The sequence below is a fragment of the Cheilinus undulatus genome, linkage group 14 (genome assembly GCF_018320785.1).
Source record: "Cheilinus undulatus linkage group 14, ASM1832078v1, whole genome shotgun sequence".
Classification (NCBI taxonomy): Eukaryota; Metazoa; Chordata; class Actinopteri; order Labriformes; family Labridae; genus Cheilinus; species Cheilinus undulatus.
The window spans coordinates 38,260,019-38,279,783 of NC_054878.1; the positions used below are offsets into that span (position 1 = coordinate 38,260,019).

Genomic DNA, 19,765 nt, shown 5'->3' on the forward strand with positions numbered 1-19,765 from the left:
AATTAAAAGCTCCAAAATATGTTTTTGTTAAAATAATTGGTTTATAAAATCATAGGTCGTACTTGGATAATTAACAAGGAACACAATTAACAGTGTATTTCTAAATTGATGTTTTATTTTATTAGCTGTTAAACAGTGTTTATACTGTGTCAATATCTGATAGGCTATTTCTGTTTCTTTTTCAGATGTATTTAAATTTATGAAAAGCTGTAATGTGATATTTATAGAAAATACATTTTCTAATTTTTGACTCGTCAAAGGGGAGTTAATAAAATAGGGAAGAACTTGCCCTTTATGATATCTCATTATTATCTATTGAAGTACAACCGTTGTTGACGAAAGAACAAATAAAATAATTTAACTTATGAGTATTTTTATATGTGCAGGACCTTCTTAAAACAAAAGTTACAATGTACTTTGCATGAAATAGCAACGACAACATTAAAAGGAAAAACTAGAAGCTACAGTTATTAACCAAACGTTAGCTCGGTTGGGAAATATAGCTTCACTTTTTAGACATTCATTACAAGAGTATAAATATTTTTGCCCTCTTTGGAGTTCTTTTAATACATTTATTATTACAAACCATCCTTTTGGAGTGCCAGTGTTACCGTTTTATAGTGAAACTGTAGTAACCGGACGTGTGTCTGTGTTTCATGCTTAGCTTGATGCTGTTGTACTTGTCATTCAGACATCCCAGGAATTCAACGCGACTACGAACAAGCCACCTCGGCACAACAAGGACGTTTTCAGTTAAACCCTCGTCCTTGTTGTCGAGAAAGGTCAAGGAAGCATCGCTTCTTGTCAAAATAGGACAACTGTCGAGAAACGCAGCAGCTAAGGCCACTGGTAAGTTGTCAGACACGGCTAACGGCTGAGCTCCGAGCTAGCAGGGAGCTAATTCTCAACCTGTTGTTGAATTAGCTTAGCAGCAAATGGATGCCTTTAACTCACAGGCCGCGGAGGAGCTGATACGCCGTTTTATTTTGTCCTTTACGAAAACTACGGGTTGCAGCTCACATGCTGTTCACTATCGAAGCTTTATGGGCAAACCTGAAGAGATTTAGGCATTACATCTTACAGAAGCTAACGCAAGAATATTAGCATTGAAGTAGCGCTCTATTAGCTGTAGCTGCTATTGACGCTATTTAGTAAACGGGTTATTGTGTTATGATGGTAAACCTATCTTTTATGGCTTGTTCCTCTACCTTTCATGTAATCAGTTTCATAGATAAATATCAAGGCTTCAAATCAAACTTTCTATAGCCTATAAGTTGATATTAACTCCCATAATTGGCAGTCTGGCTTACAGTTATCATATGGTTAATGTTGATCTGTCAGTATCTGGTAATTAACACTTTATGCACTTCATTTGCTCAACCTGTTTTGTAGGATAGCATGCATTTTAGATGTATCTCATCTCACACAACATGTCTTGTACATTTCTGTCAACAGAATGCAGATGTGAAGTCAGACAAAATTTGCCATCCTCTGTTGAAACCCTGGACTGAGTGCTGTCCTCTTCATCCCCTTCATTGTCACCATACATGCTCTTACATGAAGAGAGGGGAGAAACCCGAAGGATACAGGCAGATGAGACCCAAAACGTTTCCCACCAGCAACTACAGCGGCAACAGTCAACAAATGCTGCAGGAAATAAGGAACAGTCTACGCAACTTGTCCAAACCCTCCGATCCCCCTAAAGTGGAAATTAGTGGACCTGTAAAAATGCCTCCAGAGGACTCAAGGCAACAGGGGCGCAGCAGCAACCCCAAAAACCCCTACCATAAGGCCTTACAGGAGATCCGCAAATCATTGTTGCCTTTTGCAAATGAGCCGAATTCAGGCCCAGAGGTGAACAAACACATGACGCTGGAGGCCCCTTGTGCTGGGTTTGAGGAGGTGAGATGATTGTTTTTGTGTTTTTGACACTGAGAGAGGTTGTTGTGAAGGATTGTGGAAGAATTTCATTCTAAACATAACTCTGTAGGAGAGAATAATCACTCTGTGCATGGGAGAATAATTTGAAAAATGAAAAGTATGCGAAGTGGAAAGACCAGGTTGTGCAAGTGACAGTGCAAAGGTAGTTTCCCAATTGGCAGCTGCCAGTTGTTTTGATATAGAGCATGAAATCTAGGTATGTATGGCACAGTATGGAAGTTAGCTGAACTGATCAACAGAAAACTGTTCAGTAACTGTTTTTGTAATGAGTATTTGTTATTTTTTCAAGCAAAGGCTCTGTATTTTTTGTCAGTCACGATTTCATTGGTCACCCTTTCTCTGTTTACATCACCTATATGCACCATCTTTGGACTTCAGACCAATTATCAGTTGAAATTAGACATCAAAGATGCTATTTTATATCTAAATAAATCTGAACGTTTTTACAGACTAAATGCCTTAATTCACAGATGCATAGACATTACACACCGAGTTACATGTGTTTATTATTTTTTCCAATGGTTGCTAAAAAAAAGAAAGAATCACAGTGTACTGGATTCTTCAAGCAATGGCAATTATTTGTGGTGATCTTACTCCTTGTAATAATTTAAAAAAAAGCTTTGGGTCCATCTATTGCTAATAGAGCCCTTGATATATTTTTGTTATTTGTACAATCTTGTGTCACTGTGCCAAGTAGTAAAAAGCTGTTTTTGAGAGACTGAATGCATCTTCTTAGTTCAGTCTGTAAGTTGTAAGTTTATCCATTCTGTCCATGATTGAAATGTATTGATTGGGCACACCTCAGCATTTAAAGTTATGTTTCAGTCCAAAGGAGCGAAAAGGAGCTTTAGCTGCTGCTCTGAATAGTCAAACAACTTTATAAACATTTTGGACGGCTGCAAATATATGCAGAATATCAGACCTGTTCCAAAGAAAAATAATGGCAGATAGAAAGTTTGGAGTGTATGTGGGGAAAATGGTTGGGACAAAATGAGATTTTATCTTTATAATTAGCTGCAATTTCAGATAAAAAGCCAGTTAACTTTGAAGACTGAAGGATGCATGATTTTTAAGAAAAACTGTTAGTCCTAGTCCTATATAATATGAATTTACAATGTCTTATGCTTTCATTTCAAAACTTCACTGTTTTATGCTTGTTGAACAGAGCAACAGTCGCAGTATGGGGGCAGTCATAGACTACATGGGTAAGGTGACCTTCCAGGAATCAAGGGAACCGATGTCTGTGGCCAGTCAAAACCCTACAGGTCTAAAAGCTCCAGGTACATTACCCTCCTTTGGGATTAGATGCTGCATCTCTTCTTTTCTTTCCATCTAGGCGTGTTCATTGATATTGTTTACAGCATTTGGGACATTTGCACAAAGAAAGGACAATGCATACTCATGAAATAGAATGACTCACTGAACCATGTGATAAAAGATGTTAACCTGGAGGCTTCTTTTGTTGTTTTCATGAATTATAAAAGAATGTTATTCTTAAGGAAAACAGCGGGAATAATTTGTTTAAACATGTATCTCTAGAGAGTTTTTGTGGCACTTCTTAGTAAAGCTTTGACGAGAAATACAGATAAAACATGCTTTATTCTAGAGTTGTCTGAATCTACAGTGAATGAACTGAACAGTTCAGTTGAAGTCATGAATGAAAACCTGAGCTTAATTCACTCTAAGGCCAGTGAAGAATCACTCTTTTTTTAGAGCGATACTGAGAGTTAAGTGCTACTGTGTGCCAAGGTTGGATTTACTGCACTGGGTATGCATTCTGCCTGCATGTCTATGTTCCAGGTATAAAATATCACTCTCTTGATGTGCTTTTGAATTTAAAAGCCAAATCTGTTTTTTGTTTTTGTTTTGTTTTTTTCAAATGATGAAACTAGCCACATTTCACATGCTTTTATTCTGAATTTGTTTCTGAAACAGTTATTTAGTCGTTGAGGTGACTTGCAAAGTCCTTTTGCTCTTTCTCAAAGTCTAAACTAAAGGCTAAACTTTCTTTACACAAAAAGAAGTCATAGATCACATCTGGACACGCTTTGTTACTAACTTAAAACCATTATGCTATGGGGGATATTTATTCGTCTGCAATCTCCTCTTTGTCCTCTTCCTCCAGTTGTTTTTGCACAAGTAGGCCTATGTCAAATAAGCACCAGTTTTAATGTAAATATCATTATTATCATAGGGCAAATTCACAAAACATGATTAACAAGTACAACTCTGCACAGGTATAACAAGCCTGCAAAGTGAGGAGTGACATTTTTTCTTTGTTGACATGTATTGAATATAACTAAGGTGAGCACACATCTCTACACCCTTTTCTGTATAGAAAATATCCATATGATAATTAGACATATACAGCCAAAAATGTATAACAGCACAGTTTGCAACAGCAAGAAAGCACTCACTTTTATTAAAAAAACTGTCATAATTCATGTTTTGGACCATGAACATAGTTCAAAATATGAAATAGTGAACTATGAGCGTGAACTAGTTCATCCTAATCTGTGTGAAATGAACTTTGAGCCGGCTGATTTAGCGTGTGAACTTGCACAACACTGCTTCAAACAGAAATGATTGTTCAGAATATCTAATGACAAGCCATATTATATTTCTTTTGATCTTCATTGTCATTGAATGAAATCACATTCTCCATACTAAATTAACTATCAAGGGTTAGAGCATTTTTCACACAGTGCAGCAAATATTGATGATGAACTGGTTTTATAGCGTTTTGATGATATTGGTATCGACAGATAATAGTTCAAAAAGTTACATATGGGATTTTAAAATCAATGTATCAGTTGTAGATATCAACCTTAGAGAGTCACAGCCGAGCCCAGAGTCTCTGCATACCAGACAGTTACAGAGGATAGCTGGGTCAGTTATAAAATATGACTCCCACCCTGCACATGCCAAATCCCAGCTTCCCTCTCTGAAAAAGTTGCTTTGTCCCGGCAGCCATCAGTGAGATAAACAAGTCATAGAAATACAGCTCCAATGATGTAGGTGCAAACTTTGTGTTATTTTACTTTTTTTTGTAATTTGCACTTTTTATTTACTTTCCTTCTCTCAATCTTGTTTTTAGTGATGGCACATTTCTTATCATTTTTTTAACCTACTGTGTTTTTACCTTTGGAGGTTCACTGTTTCTGTTATCTTGCTTTTACCTCCCTCATTTTTACCAAGCCATGTTATGTTCCTACTTTCATCCTGCTTTCACTCCCCCTGGTCTTTTATCTTGGTTTTAACTGGGCTAACCCTTTTTTTAGATTTGAACACTATGGCCACTCTATTATGTTTCGTCCTGTTTTTATTGTGTGAAAGGAGGCTGACTCATTCACTGAAAACCATATCTGCCTATGGGTATAAATAAAAATACCTCACCTCAGCTATACTGACCATATTTACAATTAAGTTTGTGGAAGTTGAAGCAGGACTAACAGACCTATATCAGCTGAAGTCTTTTTCTTAGTTCATACTCGCTTTTAAACTTTAAAGTGCATTTGAAGGACTGAAGTTTCAGGTCTGAACTACATTCATATATCTGTACTTCACTGGCGCTAATGAATCTGTAAACATCACTGTCCCAAGTTGACCGACACATTTAAACAGCACAGCTGTAGAAATATACATATAGAGAGCTGAATAATACAATAACAAATTATATATGCAATATAATATAATGCGCTTTATTTTCACCATTCACTTTGACTGTATCTTTGCTTTTCTCTGTGTGTACAGGAGCTCCTCATATCCAGCAGGCTGTGCTGAGAAGGCCAAGCTGGAAAGGGTCTAAGGAGTCTTTGGCCCCTAGACACGGTCCTCTCATGGTGGATGGAATGATGTACCGCTCAGACAGCCCTGGACCCCCGCCTGCCTTTCCACAGGGTCATCCTGCTAACAACCAGAGGGTCAATCCTCCTTTGCCACCTCAGGTGCGCAGTGTCACACCCCCACCAAACCGTGGAGCAATGCCTCCTCCACCATCCTGGGACAGCAACCCAGCAAGCAAGCGTTACTCTGGCAACATGGACTACCACGTGCCTCGTATATCTCCTGTACCACAGGGGGCGTGGCCTGATAGGATCAGCCCAGTACCTGTGGGCCACCAACCTATCATAATGCAGAGTTCTGGGGGGAATAAGTTTACATTTCCCTCCAGCTGGTCTCAGAACGGCTCTCCTCAAACAGACTACATGTCAGGTGGCAGCAGGCAGCCTCCTCCCCCGTACCCTGTCAACCAGAGCAGCCGCCACAGTCCCACTGACCAGCAGATGCAGGCGGGAGGACCTGCATCCTCCCCCTCTTATGCTAACGGAGGAAACATCCCTCAGTCCATGTTGGTACCTAACAGAAACAGTCACAACCTTGACATGTATAACATAGGTCCTCCTCAGTCTTGGTCCCAGGCTCCCATGGCCTCCAGTCATCCTCAGTCGTCTCCTGGCAACAGCAGCAACCAGGATCTGTCCCCATCATGGCAGCACAACATCCCTGTCCGCTCAAATTCCTTCAATAACCACCAACTGAACGGAAGAGCAGCCCACCCAGCCAGCTCCCAGCCCTCTGCCACTACAGTCACTGCTATCACTCAGGCGCCAATCCTACAGCCTGTGAAGAGCATGCGAGTTCAGAAACCTGAGCTGCACACTGCTGTCGCTCCCACACACCCCACATGGCTACAGCAGGCTCAACAGCAGCCAGTTGCACCTGCCTACCCAGAACCCCCTGCCCCTGTGCCTCAAATCCCTGTTGTAGCAGAAGTCCCCAGCTACCAGGGCCCCCCTCCTCCTTATCCTAAGCATCTTCTCCAGCAGCAGGCCACGCCTAGCCCCCCTGCCTATGATCCAGGGGCCAACAAGCTGAGCACAGGCAGAGAGGAGTTGGCTGAGGAGGAGAGCGGAGGGGGCGAAAGCTCCAGAGACAAGACAACAGAGAGCCCAGAGAGTACTGCAGCAACGGAGAAGGAGAAGAAACAAATCACAACATCACCTGTGCCTGTCCGCAGAAACAAGAAAGACGAGGAGCGGAGAGGGGAATCGGGAAGAATCGCACTGTACTCTCCACAAGCTTTTAAGTTCTTCATGGAGCAACATGTGGAGAACATCCTGAAGAACCACCAACAGAGGATTCGACGGAGGAAACAGCTAGAGAGTGAGATGCAAAGGGTGAGCATCTTTTGCCTTCTCATCTCATGCCTTATTTTTTATGATCTTGCTGTAGTCTTAGTTCAATCTATTTCACATTTTGCTATTGAAAGGGATGTCTTTCAGCCTTTTTCCCTGCTATCCTGTCAGTATCGTAGTATCTATCGCAGAGATTGTATTTTTCATGCTGCTCTCTTGTTTCTTAGCTCTTCTTTCTCCTCCTTTCTCTCCTGCTGTCACTAACAGCTGATCTGAAAAGGTAAAGGTGTCTCTGCTGTTCTGTGACGCAGTATAGAGCACAAATGTCTGTTCTTGTAAGCTTGTGGTGAGAACCTGGTGTGTCTTCTTTTTAATATACTTACAGTACTTAAATTGCATGCTACTGTATGACCTTCATCTCACTGATCATGTCACTGCTCATGTATATTTGTTTTTTTCTAAATCAGTGATTAGCACATGAGAAAAGTACACTATGTTTGCATTTAGAGATGATTTTAAATTTTTTTACTCACACTTTGTCATTGATTTGAGTTCAGTTTGCTTACAAAGGGCCTCGTCATTCTCTGTGGGCCCCTCCCTGCATCCATAGCTACTTGTTTTAGTTTGTGGACCCTCCTTATATGAGAGTCTTGTGCATTAATTTGCATTTCCCCCCAGTCTAAATCCCCTCACCTTGAGGTCTGTTTATGTCTAATGAGAGCTCCATGTTTGTTTTTGAGCAGTATTTCATTACATAGACCAATAACTCACTGTTGACTCAATCCTTTGTTCAGGTGGGTTTGTCATCAGAAGCTCAGGAGCAGATGCGCATGATGCTCTGTCAGAAAGAGTCCAACTACATCAGGCTAAAGCGAGCCAAGATGGACAAGTCCATGTTCAAAAGAATCAAGACCCTTGGCATCGGAGCCTTTGGCGAGGTTTGCTTGGCCAGAAAAGAGGACACAGGAGCTCTGTATGCCATGAAAACACTGCGGAAGAAGGACGTTTTGCTCAGGAACCAGGTGGCCCATGTGAAGGCAGAGAGGGACATCTTGGCTGAGGCCGACAATGAGTGGGTGGTGCGTCTCTACTACTCCTTCCAAAACAAGGACAACCTGTACTTTGTCATGGAGTACATACCTGGAGGGGACATGATGAGCCTCCTCATCAGGCTCGGTATCTTCAAAGAAGAGCTGGCTCAGTTCTACATTGCAGAGCTCACTTGTGCAGTGGAGAGCGTCCACAAGATGGGCTTCATCCATCGAGACATCAAGCCTGATAACATCCTCATAGACAGAGACGGACACATAAAACTGACAGACTTTGGCCTATGCACCGGCTTCCGCTGGACACATGACTCCAAGTACTACCAGAGTGGTTAGTATCATAAATGCTGAACTGCAAAACATAACCTTACATCAACAAATAATTTATTCAATTCAAGTGCAAAGCTTTACAAACATTATAGCTTTAAAACAATTATTTATAGTAGGCTCAATGAATGTTATTGTCCATAAAAATCTGCATGGAAATAATTAGATACTTTGACAACTAAGGCTCCCTTAGCTTTGTATATATCGTTTGGTGATTTATTGATATATTGATGATATGTTTTGGACACTTCTTGTGGCTTGATGCTGTTTTTAATTAGGGACATGGTTGAAGCTGATGAATAAGAAGTCAGAATCAAATAATTTCAATATCAGTTTTGATTCCACAGCATAAAATAGGCACCAAATACTAGTAATTTCTTGTTGTTGATTACCAAAAGTTGCAAGAAAACTTCTGCGACTGTTTAAAATTCACAGTCTTATTGTTGCTGATATATTTGAACAAGTCAGACAGTGTTATCCCTCATAATCCAGTTGAACTGACCTGTGAATAGACCATCGCTGCCCTCTCTCCCTGTCTTGTTGCAGTTGCAGCTTTGGATTAAAGATTTATGAGCTATAGCTTTTTTTTTTAAGCTGTGGTACTCCTTGATTCACTTTTACAGTAAAATAACAGTAATAGTATCATAAAATGCAGTCTTCAAAAGTTTGAAAGTGTGGAGTATTTTTAAACCTGTCCTTTTTCCAGGTGACCATGTGAGGCAAGACAGCATGGACTTCAGTAAGGAATGGGAAGATCCCACAAACTGCCGCTGTACAGACCGCCTGAAGCCTCTGGAGAGGAGGAAGGCCCGGCAACACCAGCGCTGTTTGGCACACTCACTGGTGGGAACGCCAAACTATATCGCACCTGAAGTGCTGCTTCGAACAGGTAAGGTAGAAAAAAAGCAAAGTTATATGTTTGAATCAGAAGGTAGTCGATTTGTGGCCAATAAGTTCTTTAGCACAGATAAAAAACAGTATGTTGACATGCAAGAATAAATTCTTTCTCATTTTTTCTTTTAAGTCAAAAGAAATACATTTCAATTTCATATGGTCATAAAAAAGTTGCAAGCTTTACACGCAAGCAGCTGTATAAAGCATACAGTTGGAAATTTTTCCTAAAAGAAGAAAAGCTTTCAGTCATTTCACAAAAGTATTTTTCTTTTTAACTGAGCTAAAGTGAAGTGTGACAAGCTACAGTTCACAGAGCAAGCTTTAAATCCTCTTGGGTGATGTTGCTGCATTGTGATTGATGTTTTAATCTCCTGCAGGTTACACCCAGCTCTGTGATTGGTGGAGCGTCGGCGTGATTTTGTATGAAATGGTTGTCGGACAGCCTCCTTTCTTAGCGACCACACCCCTTGAGACACAGCTGAAGGTATGTGAAGCACCTGCAGTGAGATGGTTTGCATCTTTAGACTTCTTTGAGTCTTAATGCCACCTCTGTGTTGTTGAAACTAGGTGATAAACTGGAAAAGCATGCTACACATTCCCCCGTCAGCAAAGCTCAGCCCTGAGGCATCAGATCTCATTGTCAAGTTGTGCCGCGGACCCGAAGACCGTCTTGGCAAGAACGGCGCTGATGAAATCAAAGCTCACCCTTTCTTCAGGGGCATTGACTTTTCCAGCGATTTGAGGCAGCAGATGGCACCTTACATCCCCACCATTGCTCACTCCACAGACACCTCCAACTTTGACCCCGTGGACCCCGACAAACTGTGGAGCAGCGACAGTGACAGCGAAGACAACCACAACGACACTCTGAACGGCTGGTTCCGCAACGGCAAACACCCTGAACACGCCTTCTATGAGTTCACGTTCCGCCGCTTCTTTGACGACAACGGTCACCCCTACAGCTGCCCCAAACCCATCGGGTACGAGGACTTCAACGAGGATGAGGCAGACACTGAGGGCGCTGTTCAGGAGGCAGTTGGCAGCTCGGCCAATCGGAGCCGAGATCTGGTCTATGTGTAGCATCCGAGGTCGACTGAGCTGCTTGTATATAACGCTTTTTGAGGGTGTTTGTATGTGTGGAGAGGGTTCAACGGTACAGCAATTAAATCCTTCAGCATAGGAGAGTATATTTCTAGGAAAACGCTGCAACATATTTTCACATCAACAGACTGTGATTTTAAGAGTACACAAAATAATACATGGAGGAAACTGGCAATGCAAATAATTCATTTTGCTTTCTTGGCTAAAGTTAGAGGACAAACGTGGTTTTAAGGCTGCACCCAGGAGACATTTGGTTACAGAAGGGGGGGCTTTTGAGCCCAGTCTGCAGCAGCTGCCATGTTGAAAACACTATCTCAGAATAACTTTAGATCATCCACAGAACAAAGAGGTGCTGAGGCAGGTCTTAAGCTGCCTGATAAACAGCTATACCATGTCTGCTCGCAGTCCTGTCAGCCATGCCCCTAATTATGCATGATCAGTGTCCTTGTTTAAACCGAAACAGTTAACTAGAAAAATTCTACCCCTGTTCAGAGTGTTTCCATAAAGACATGATATTCCCACCAAAGTAACGTATTACACCAGGCTGTAAACGTGTTTATTTCAGCTGTAAAAATCTGAATTTTAACACAGGCTATGAATGTGGCTTCCAGTGCTTCCTCAGCCAGACTCAGTTGCACTCCCACATTGGCTTTCTTTTTCAGCCAGTGAGGTTGCGACTTGATGCTGACCCTAAAGTAAGTCATTTTAAATTACTGATGGGTATAAAGATTGACAGCATGCCACTGTCTCCGCCTGTCCAAAATGACCTCAGTTTTAATTACTTCATGGATGAAACCTTAAGAAATAGGACCACACGTTTTTATTTTTAAAAGACCTTTGTATAGTATTTAATTTTTTTTATTATGGTTTTAGTTAATCCAACTTTGGCATCCTCAGAGCCTGGACTGAATAATCTCATGCATCCCTAACCGTACGATACTTGTTAAATCAAATGATACCTGTGTCAATGCCATGGATACAATACTTCAATAATTTCTTTTTTTGTTGCAAAATATTCACACAAATTACTGCCCACTACGTTATCTCCCTTGAACAGAGCACTGAGCTTCACATGAGTTTTGGATAGAATATTGGAGGTAATATCTAGTTTAAAAGCTATGGTATTATTCAACACTATCAAATATTCTTTGGACACAATCACCAGTTTTTAGTCCATCAGTCCAACCTTTAAATTAATGCGAAATGTTGGCATCCCTAGCTCCATCTCAAGTCCTCAAACTGCTCAATCTCCTCTTACTCTGGCCAGGAAGGCAAAGCATTTTCTTAAAATGTTGCTGTATGTTTTTTAGGATTCTTGCTGCAGAGAAACTAAGAGCACAATAAAGTCAGAATTTTTTTTTTAACAACTTCTCTCAAACCCCCTTAAGCCTTAATTTATTGAAGAAAACGGTACCTGGTGATGCTAGTATAGATGCTGTTCAAGTGTGGGAATTTCTGTCCTTTGAATTACATTTATCAGTTTAAAAATGTCTTAATTTATATTTTAATGTCTGTTGTGATGGGGATATTTAGTGTTGTGACTCGTAGAAACTTGCAGGGAAAAATTGCTCAAATTATTCATTGCTGTGCCTTTTTTTGATCTTTCTTTCTTTCACCAAATATACCGAGGGTTAATAATCAGATTTACATGAGAGTAGCAGTAGATGATTGAACTACAGTAGGTTTTTGTTGTTTATTTTTCTAATTTATACCTAAAATGTATTTATAAATTAAGCTGTAAAGAGTTGATGTAAATATTTTTCTCTTCCCTGTCTGCTGATTTTTCTTAGGGCAGGCCCTCGTCAGTGTCCGCGCTGCTGCCTAATGTTCATATTTTGTGTCTTTCAAGCATGCAATACACAAACAACACTAATTCACACCTCTCTGGCTAGATTTTCTCCTTTTTTATAACTCAACCAAAGCACTAAGTAGTCTTTTTTCTTTGCAATAACACACCTTTAGGAAAAAAAAAAATCATAAAACCATGAGATGTATAGACTTTGATTTTGAGAAGCACTACAGCTGCCTGTCATATGGTGACTTTTCTGTTCTGATTTTAAAGAAAGAAAAACTGGACGATGGACTGACGGAGATGAATCTGCTCTCTATCATATGAGGATTTTTGTAACGCTCTACTTTTGTTCATGTTTTTAGGAAAAGATCTCTGAATGTAGTAACGGACTCTTAATGGTGACTACTCGTCTGCACTGGTTTTGTGTTTTTGTTGTAAGAGAGAGAATTTTTATTTTTGTGTACATTGTTGGGTACAGGGAAGAGGGTGAGAAATAAAGAATGTAAGGAACAAATCACATTTTACACCCACACAGATAAGCCTGCTTTGTTTTTACTATCATCAAAAAGAAACAGGACTTGTGTTATAGATTACTTTGGGGTTTAACAGTTAATTTTAATATAAATAAAAATGTAAATAAAGCAGAAATAACAAACTACCAAAGCCCCAAAACTTTAAGATACTCTGTTAAGCATCCTGCCCAACATTTTGTCTTAATTTTTATTTTAAAGGGCTTCATACATGGGTGCTGATTTGGCTCAGCTGGTGAAGCAGGCACCCATGTAAACAGACTGCAGTATTTCACACACTGGGGTCCAGCCAATTGATGCTGGTTCATGAACTGGGGACACCTGAGAGCAGCAAATGCGTCTGAAGGGGTCCAGTCACTAGTTAATCAGTTTCCTGGCTACCATTACACCGTGAAGACAAAAGATCACATAAAGCAACTCAGAAAAAAAAGGTTATTGAAAAGTATAAGATAGGGAATGTATAAAAAAATGTCCAAGGCTCTGAACAACCCCCAGAGTTTAGTTAAATCCATCATCAAGAAATGGGAGGTATGTGTCAGGTGTAAATCTGCCTAGATCAGGCCGTCCTCACTAACTGAGTGACTGTGCAGAAGGAGACAAGTGAGAGAGGCCACCAAGACACCTGTGCCTATTCTGAAGGAGTTACAAGCTTTAGCAGCTGAGATGGGAGAAACTCTGCATATGACAACTGTTGCCCAGGTTCTTCTCCTGTCAAAGCTTTATTGGAAAGTGACAAAGAGAAAGCCACTGTTGAAGGAACAGCAGATTTAATCGGACTAAAGTTCGCCAAAAGGCATGTGGGAGACTCCATGGTCAAGTGGAAGAAAAGTTCTTTGATGAGACCAAAATGCCGCTTTTTCGCCATCAGACAAGACACTATATCTAGCAGACACCGAACACTACACATCACCGCAAACACTCCATCCCCATTGTGAAGCACGGTGGTGGCAGCATCATGCTGTGGGGATGCTTCCCAGCATCCGGCCCTGGTAGGCTTGTATGGGTAGAGGGTAAAATGAACATGGCAAAATATAGTAAAATCTTATTCCATCTGCAAGAGAACTACAGCTTGGGAGAAAACTTATGTTCTAGCAAGACAATGACCAAAGCATACAGCGAAGCTACACAGAAATGGTTCAAAGACAACAAGGTGAATGTTCTGGAGTGGCTGAGTCAAAGCCCAGACCTCTATCCAACAGAGAATCTATGGCTGGATTGAAAAGTGCATCTATCTTTAATAATCAGTTACAAATAAACAGTCCTGCCGATCAAAAAAGATTATGAAAAAACCCTTTAAAAACATACCTTTAAAGTATTTTTCAAATAAAGTTCCAGTGCTTAAAATCAGCTTATATTTCCAGATGTACAACAGCTGTGTCCGTGATTGCACACACAAGCTCATGTATTTAACATTCCTACAGCTGAAGAATATTTTTAACACAATCCACATTATTTATCAAACATGCCCTTGATAAATATTTGTCCCATGTGGTTCTATCCTCCAGAGACCCAAGCTTTGGTTTGGAATGCAATTCCCTTAAAAATTATTAGAGATTTCCAAAACATTTAAAACAGACTTTCTCAGATTCTTAGACATTAACAATACATTTAGTGAAAATTCTTTGAACTTTTTTTTAATCCCATAAAATTATCCCAAAATGTCCTAAAACATTCCTCAAATGTTCCAGTAAAACTTTCTGTAAAAAAAAAAAAAAGCCTGCACATTTAAATTACATTTTCCCCTGATTTCCATGAAAAGTCCTGAAATTTTAAGCCATTAACCCAAAAATTCAAAGCAATTCCATCCAAAAGTTTCAATCATATTAACCAAAATTTACAATAAATAACCACAAAATTCCATTTGAAATGATGGAAAACTTACAAACAAATTCCCTGAAAAATTTCAGTAAAACTTGTGGAATTTTTTAGTGGAAATTCCCAATTTCCATAAAAGTACCTTTACAATTTTTAAGCTCATTTCAATCTGTCCAGTATTTGCAGACACGTCCCCAAAAAGTTTGAGGAAAAATAAATGAAAATTAAAAGCAACATTTCTCTAAATTTACAAAAAAGTATCTCAAATTTCCCAAAATCTCAAATCAATCTCTCTAAAAATAACAAGCATATCTCCAATCTATTTTTAAGGGGGAAAAAATCCTGAAACAATAAGCAAATTTCCCCAACATTCAAAGCACACTACTTTAACTTCTGTGGACTCCTGGGTGATCATCTGAAAAATTCTTATAGCAGAACTTATTTGTTGTAACAAAGCCAGAATGTCCTCATGTGTGCATGCAGGGTCTTTAAATATATTTTTCTCTACAGTGGGTCTCTTTTCCAAAATGTGTTTCTGTTTCAATGCCTGTAAATCTCAAAGATCTGCTCAAGGATGGATTAAAAGTGACAGGATTCTGTAAGACTCATGTTCTTGAGCAGATTTTGCTTAAACTGATTGCTCAAAAGGTTTCTAGTGTGTGAGTGCAGAAGTGATAAGTGTGTGCTGGCATTCACCTTTCTTTACGGAACTGGGTCCATTAGGTATTGGTTATCCCAAATTAAATGCATGATGCGAGGACCACCAGAGGGCGCCACACAACGACAAAGGGCTGATTTATCCAAGACTGGGCAAAGCCAACCTCTCCTCAGCATCCCTGAAATAATAGAAACGGACGTTTGACAGAAAGTCTGCAGTCAGACCCCAAAATCACACCTCATAGGAATCTGAGAATCTGCTTTAGTCCTCATGCTGGCAGACAAGAGATTTAATTCCACGAAACTCATCACTCATGGAACTCAAGCTTCCAACATTATGATCAAAATAATTTAGTATTTCTCTTGGCATTCATTTCCTCCTAAGTATGACAAAATAGTGAATAAAATAACTTTAAATTTCTTACCTGTAAAACCTTTTATTCCTGTTACTTGCTCAGTAACTACACAGGGATGTTGGAAGCAGGGTTTTTTTTTTTTGTCCACAATGCTTCTACTGTTAGCTTTCACAGCCTTGAATTCATTTCCACATTAACCCCTGAACACACTCATATTCTGCTTTATTGCTAAAATTTATCGATTTTTTAGGGCTGTTATCCAAACAAGCAGGACGATTTCCCAAATAGCTGACAAAAATGTTTTAATGAAGAAAACATTAGCTGCAAGAAAAAAGCAAACTGAATACTTTTGACACTCTGAATTTATATTTTCCAACCATTTATCATTGAAACACTTCCCAGATCGCACACTAGCTCATGGAGCCCTGTTCAACAGCGTCATCTAGTGGTAATACGAGGCATTGCAAGCACCTGATAACTGCTTTCATGCACAAGGCCACGAAAAATGCCTTTAAGGATTAATTTAAGTTTTTAGGAAGAAAGATGGAAATGAGAATATATTTACAAAAGCATGTCACTGTAGATATAAAGAGTGAATTCCTGAACAATACAATTCTTATTTTGAGATGATTATACTTAAACTCACAATTGTGTTTTTCCTGTACGTTTTCAAACAAGAGGTGATTAATCTTCAAGTTCTTTTTAAATAGGTTGTCATGTAAAATCTGAATTTTAAAAATTGGTATATGGAAAATGAACAACATGTATAGTTTAATTTGTGCAGTTTTAAGATTAAGGTAATACAAGTCTAACCAGGATATCACCATTTGTGTTTGTAAAAAGTTGTTTGTGCCATGTTTACAGTATGTAATGTCGAGGGTTTTTACTTTTGTTTTTCCTTAATAACATATTTGCATTCGGATGCCCTGATTGATCGGGATAGGTGGTTACTGGCCAATTTTTATGCAACATTTATGCTCACTATGGTTCAGAATTCATTCTTCTGTTAACTGATCACCTGAGGTAAATACTGCAGTGTATGTGCTGTAGTTTAAGTTTAAAGGACAATTTAGCTGCAAGCCACTAAGTATCAAGCACTGACCTTGCTAAGCCAATGAACTGGCCTTATCTGTCATCAGGCAGATCCATCTTGCAAAACTTGGAGCTGATACACTTGTACCCATTTAGAAAATGAGCAGACCAATCTGTGTAATATGAGAAGAACAAGATGGTAGCTACAGGCGTGGTGTAAGTGAAATGACTGCAAGCCTGCAAATAAAGGCAGCCATTAAAGAGTTTATCATGGATGTAGCTATAGTTGTGTTCCATAGGAACTAAACATTTTATTTACTAAAAGAAGAGCTAAGAATTGCACTGAAAGGTTTACTTGGTGGAAAGGATTTTTCCACCAGCTCTTCTCCCAATCAGCTTCAGTGGATGTTTGTTTCTCACAGCGGCTCCACTGATAGTCCAATTGTCTTCTGAGATGTTTTTTTAATGCTTCTGTCCTTCCCAAACACTGTATATGAAACATTCTATCTGGAGTGCTTAGACCTTAATAACTGTTGGTTAGAAAAAGCTCGAGTCACCTTATCTGCTGCTTTGGGAGAGTCATCCTCTTCATCCTCTAAAAAAGGCCATGGTAAAATCCTCAAAACTTTGGAGTTAGTCCAGTTTCTTAAAAAATATCAATCCAGTGTTCAAATCTCTGTTGAAACCAGCAGAATAAAAGCTAACACGACACCAGTGTGTGTTAAAACAGTGGTTCTCAAACTGAGGTCCAGGGACTCCTAGGGGTCTGCGAAATGATTCAAAATAGATGATTAAAGTAATACCATGTTATTGAAAACCAAATAAATACATATAGGAACCAAAGCTCCATAAAACAACCATAGTTAACCAGTGACTCCCACATAAGTCAGCTTTGGGCCAATAAAAACTCGGATATGATCGTGACATTTCACGTAAATGTATCACTCTTCACACATCAGTCACTTTGCTGAGGATGTATTTGGTGTGCAGGTCCAGCTAGTAAAAATGGATAAATATTTAAGCGTGTCCACTTCATCAAGTGATGCTCGGCCTAAACCAGCTAAACTGAGAAAGGATGATGACAGCTATCACAGACTTTGGTTTTATGGAGAACAGCGACAGAAAGCCAAAATATGTTGTGTATCTTTATGGACAAGCTACTGAGGAGCAACGCAAACCATGGCGATTATAGACATGTCAGTACACGACTTTTGTCGCTTTTGAAAAGAAAACAACTTCTTATTCTTCTTATATCTTCTTATTTGGCTGCTCAAAGGAGAGCAAAAAGTAAGAAGCCACACTCAACTGGACAAGAGCTTGTCTTTAGGTTGAAGACCCTAAAATACAGCATCTATGAGTACAAATGCCAGTTGACATATGTTTAATCAGCATGAGGGTTATGTGGGGGTGTTTGGAAAATGTTCTGCCCTGTAAGAGGTCCCTGGCCCCCAAAAGTGTGAGAACCTCGGTTCTAGACAAGTTATGACCCAGTAGAGTTGTGTCGCTCACAAATAAGCCAGGTCAAAGAGCCTGTGATTTAATGTGAACAATGAGATTCAGCTCCCGTTTGAAAGATGGTTTCCTGTTAGCCATTTCTGTTTAATGGTAGTGCTGTTATGGAATTAAAAAAATAATCTTATTCATTACAAGTTGTAATTTATTGATCCCAATTTATCATATATGGATAATACGAGTAGGACCACATAACACATAGATTTAATGTATAATCCTTAGATATATATTTATTTTATTTCATATGAGTCACATTATTAACCGGGGACTCATAATTTACCATATCTGAACTGTGACTCTTTTGACATCCTTCTCATCTCCCCAACACACACTGACTTTAGAGCTACCTCTGCTCAGTCTGCACAAGACTGTCTGCTTCCTCTTTTGTCTCTCTGCCTCTTCATTGGTGTTTTGCTGGTCTCTAATGTTACCTTGTTACTCCTCATGAACAAGTTTTCATTACATATGACTGAGTGCTCGTAACATTGTTTTGGACACAACACTCCAGTGTGCATAGTGCTTATCGCTGTGTGCAAACACTCTGGAGAGACGTACACAAACACAGACACAGAGAAAAGATTAAGAATCTTTCATTTGTGTGATCACTTAATTGAAATCAACGCATTATTTTGATGGCACTATTTACTAGACATAAAAAGCCAAAATGGTACCAAATGAAAAGCAGTTTGGGATCCAAAAGATCAGCTCCTATTACTCATTTGACTCTTATGACAAAGAGAGCTGAAATCCCTTATCTCAAAGTGAGGCTGGACAGAAACTGGCCATAAAAATGCAAATAATAGCATGATTTACTGTGCCAAACAGAACCGATTCACACCGGACCGCTTGGTGGAAACGCTCCATAAATGTTGCGCTGATGGGAACCTGAGTTGAGACATGAAACTCCACAGTGCACATAATTGAGGACAAAACAAGTTAACTTAAACAAGCTTATTTTTAATGGATTTGCAAAACTGTTTGAATTTCCAAAGAGAACTTCTGTACCTCCCGCCCACAGTTACCCAGTGGCAAACGTTACACAATGTTACAGAAACGCTTCCAACCCAAAGAAATCTGCATGCAGGAAAAAAGAAAAAAAAAAAACCCAAAGAGGGAAAAAAATAAAATAAAATAAAAAAATTAAAGTGAAATAAATCATACAGATAAAAATAAAACATCAATAAACAGGACATACTGTATAATGCCGTTCTCTTGGCTGGAGGAGAAATTCAAACGCTTCTGCTTCGACTCAGCGTCCCCTTATCGGGAGCCTGAGCCGACAGAATATTTAACTGTAATTTCATTGGGTGGATGTGGCTCCGCCCACCACACAGCCCCGCCCCTGTCTTCCATATAAGGCACAGGACAAAATAAACCCCCACATACAAAAGGAGCTAGCCACGCCTCTGTCACTTGGTAACAAATTGTAAATGATCAAATACAGTTAGACAACAGAAACCCCACTAAAGTGTACAAAATGTTAATCCTACTTTTCTCTTTTTTGTTTGATTTTTCTTTTAGTTTGATTTCCTCCCACTGAAGGTGAGTGCTGTGGCTGGGTGGGGGTGGGGATGGGGATGGGAGAGGGGGTTTAAGGGTTTGGTGAGGCTGTCCAACCAGGTGA

The 19,765-nt window shown here is 39.5% G+C and overlaps 1 protein-coding gene across 1 annotated transcript; it reads left to right on the top strand.

Annotated features, from left to right (window-relative positions):
- The first annotated feature begins 679 nt into the window (after window positions 1–679).
- lats1 (large tumor suppressor kinase 1) lies at window positions 680–12,764 on the top strand. Its single transcript, XM_041805220.1, has 8 exons — window positions 680–849; window positions 1,456–1,902; window positions 3,107–3,221; window positions 5,695–7,121; window positions 7,874–8,456; window positions 9,159–9,341; window positions 9,724–9,830; window positions 9,914–12,764. Exons 2-8 carry the CDS (start codon window positions 1,558–1,560, stop codon window positions 10,424–10,426), a joined length of 3,273 nt encoding a protein of 1,090 aa, XP_041661154.1. The 5' UTR covers window positions 680–849; window positions 1,456–1,557; the 3' UTR covers window positions 10,427–12,764.
- Window positions 12,765–19,765: the final 7,001 nt, after the last annotated feature.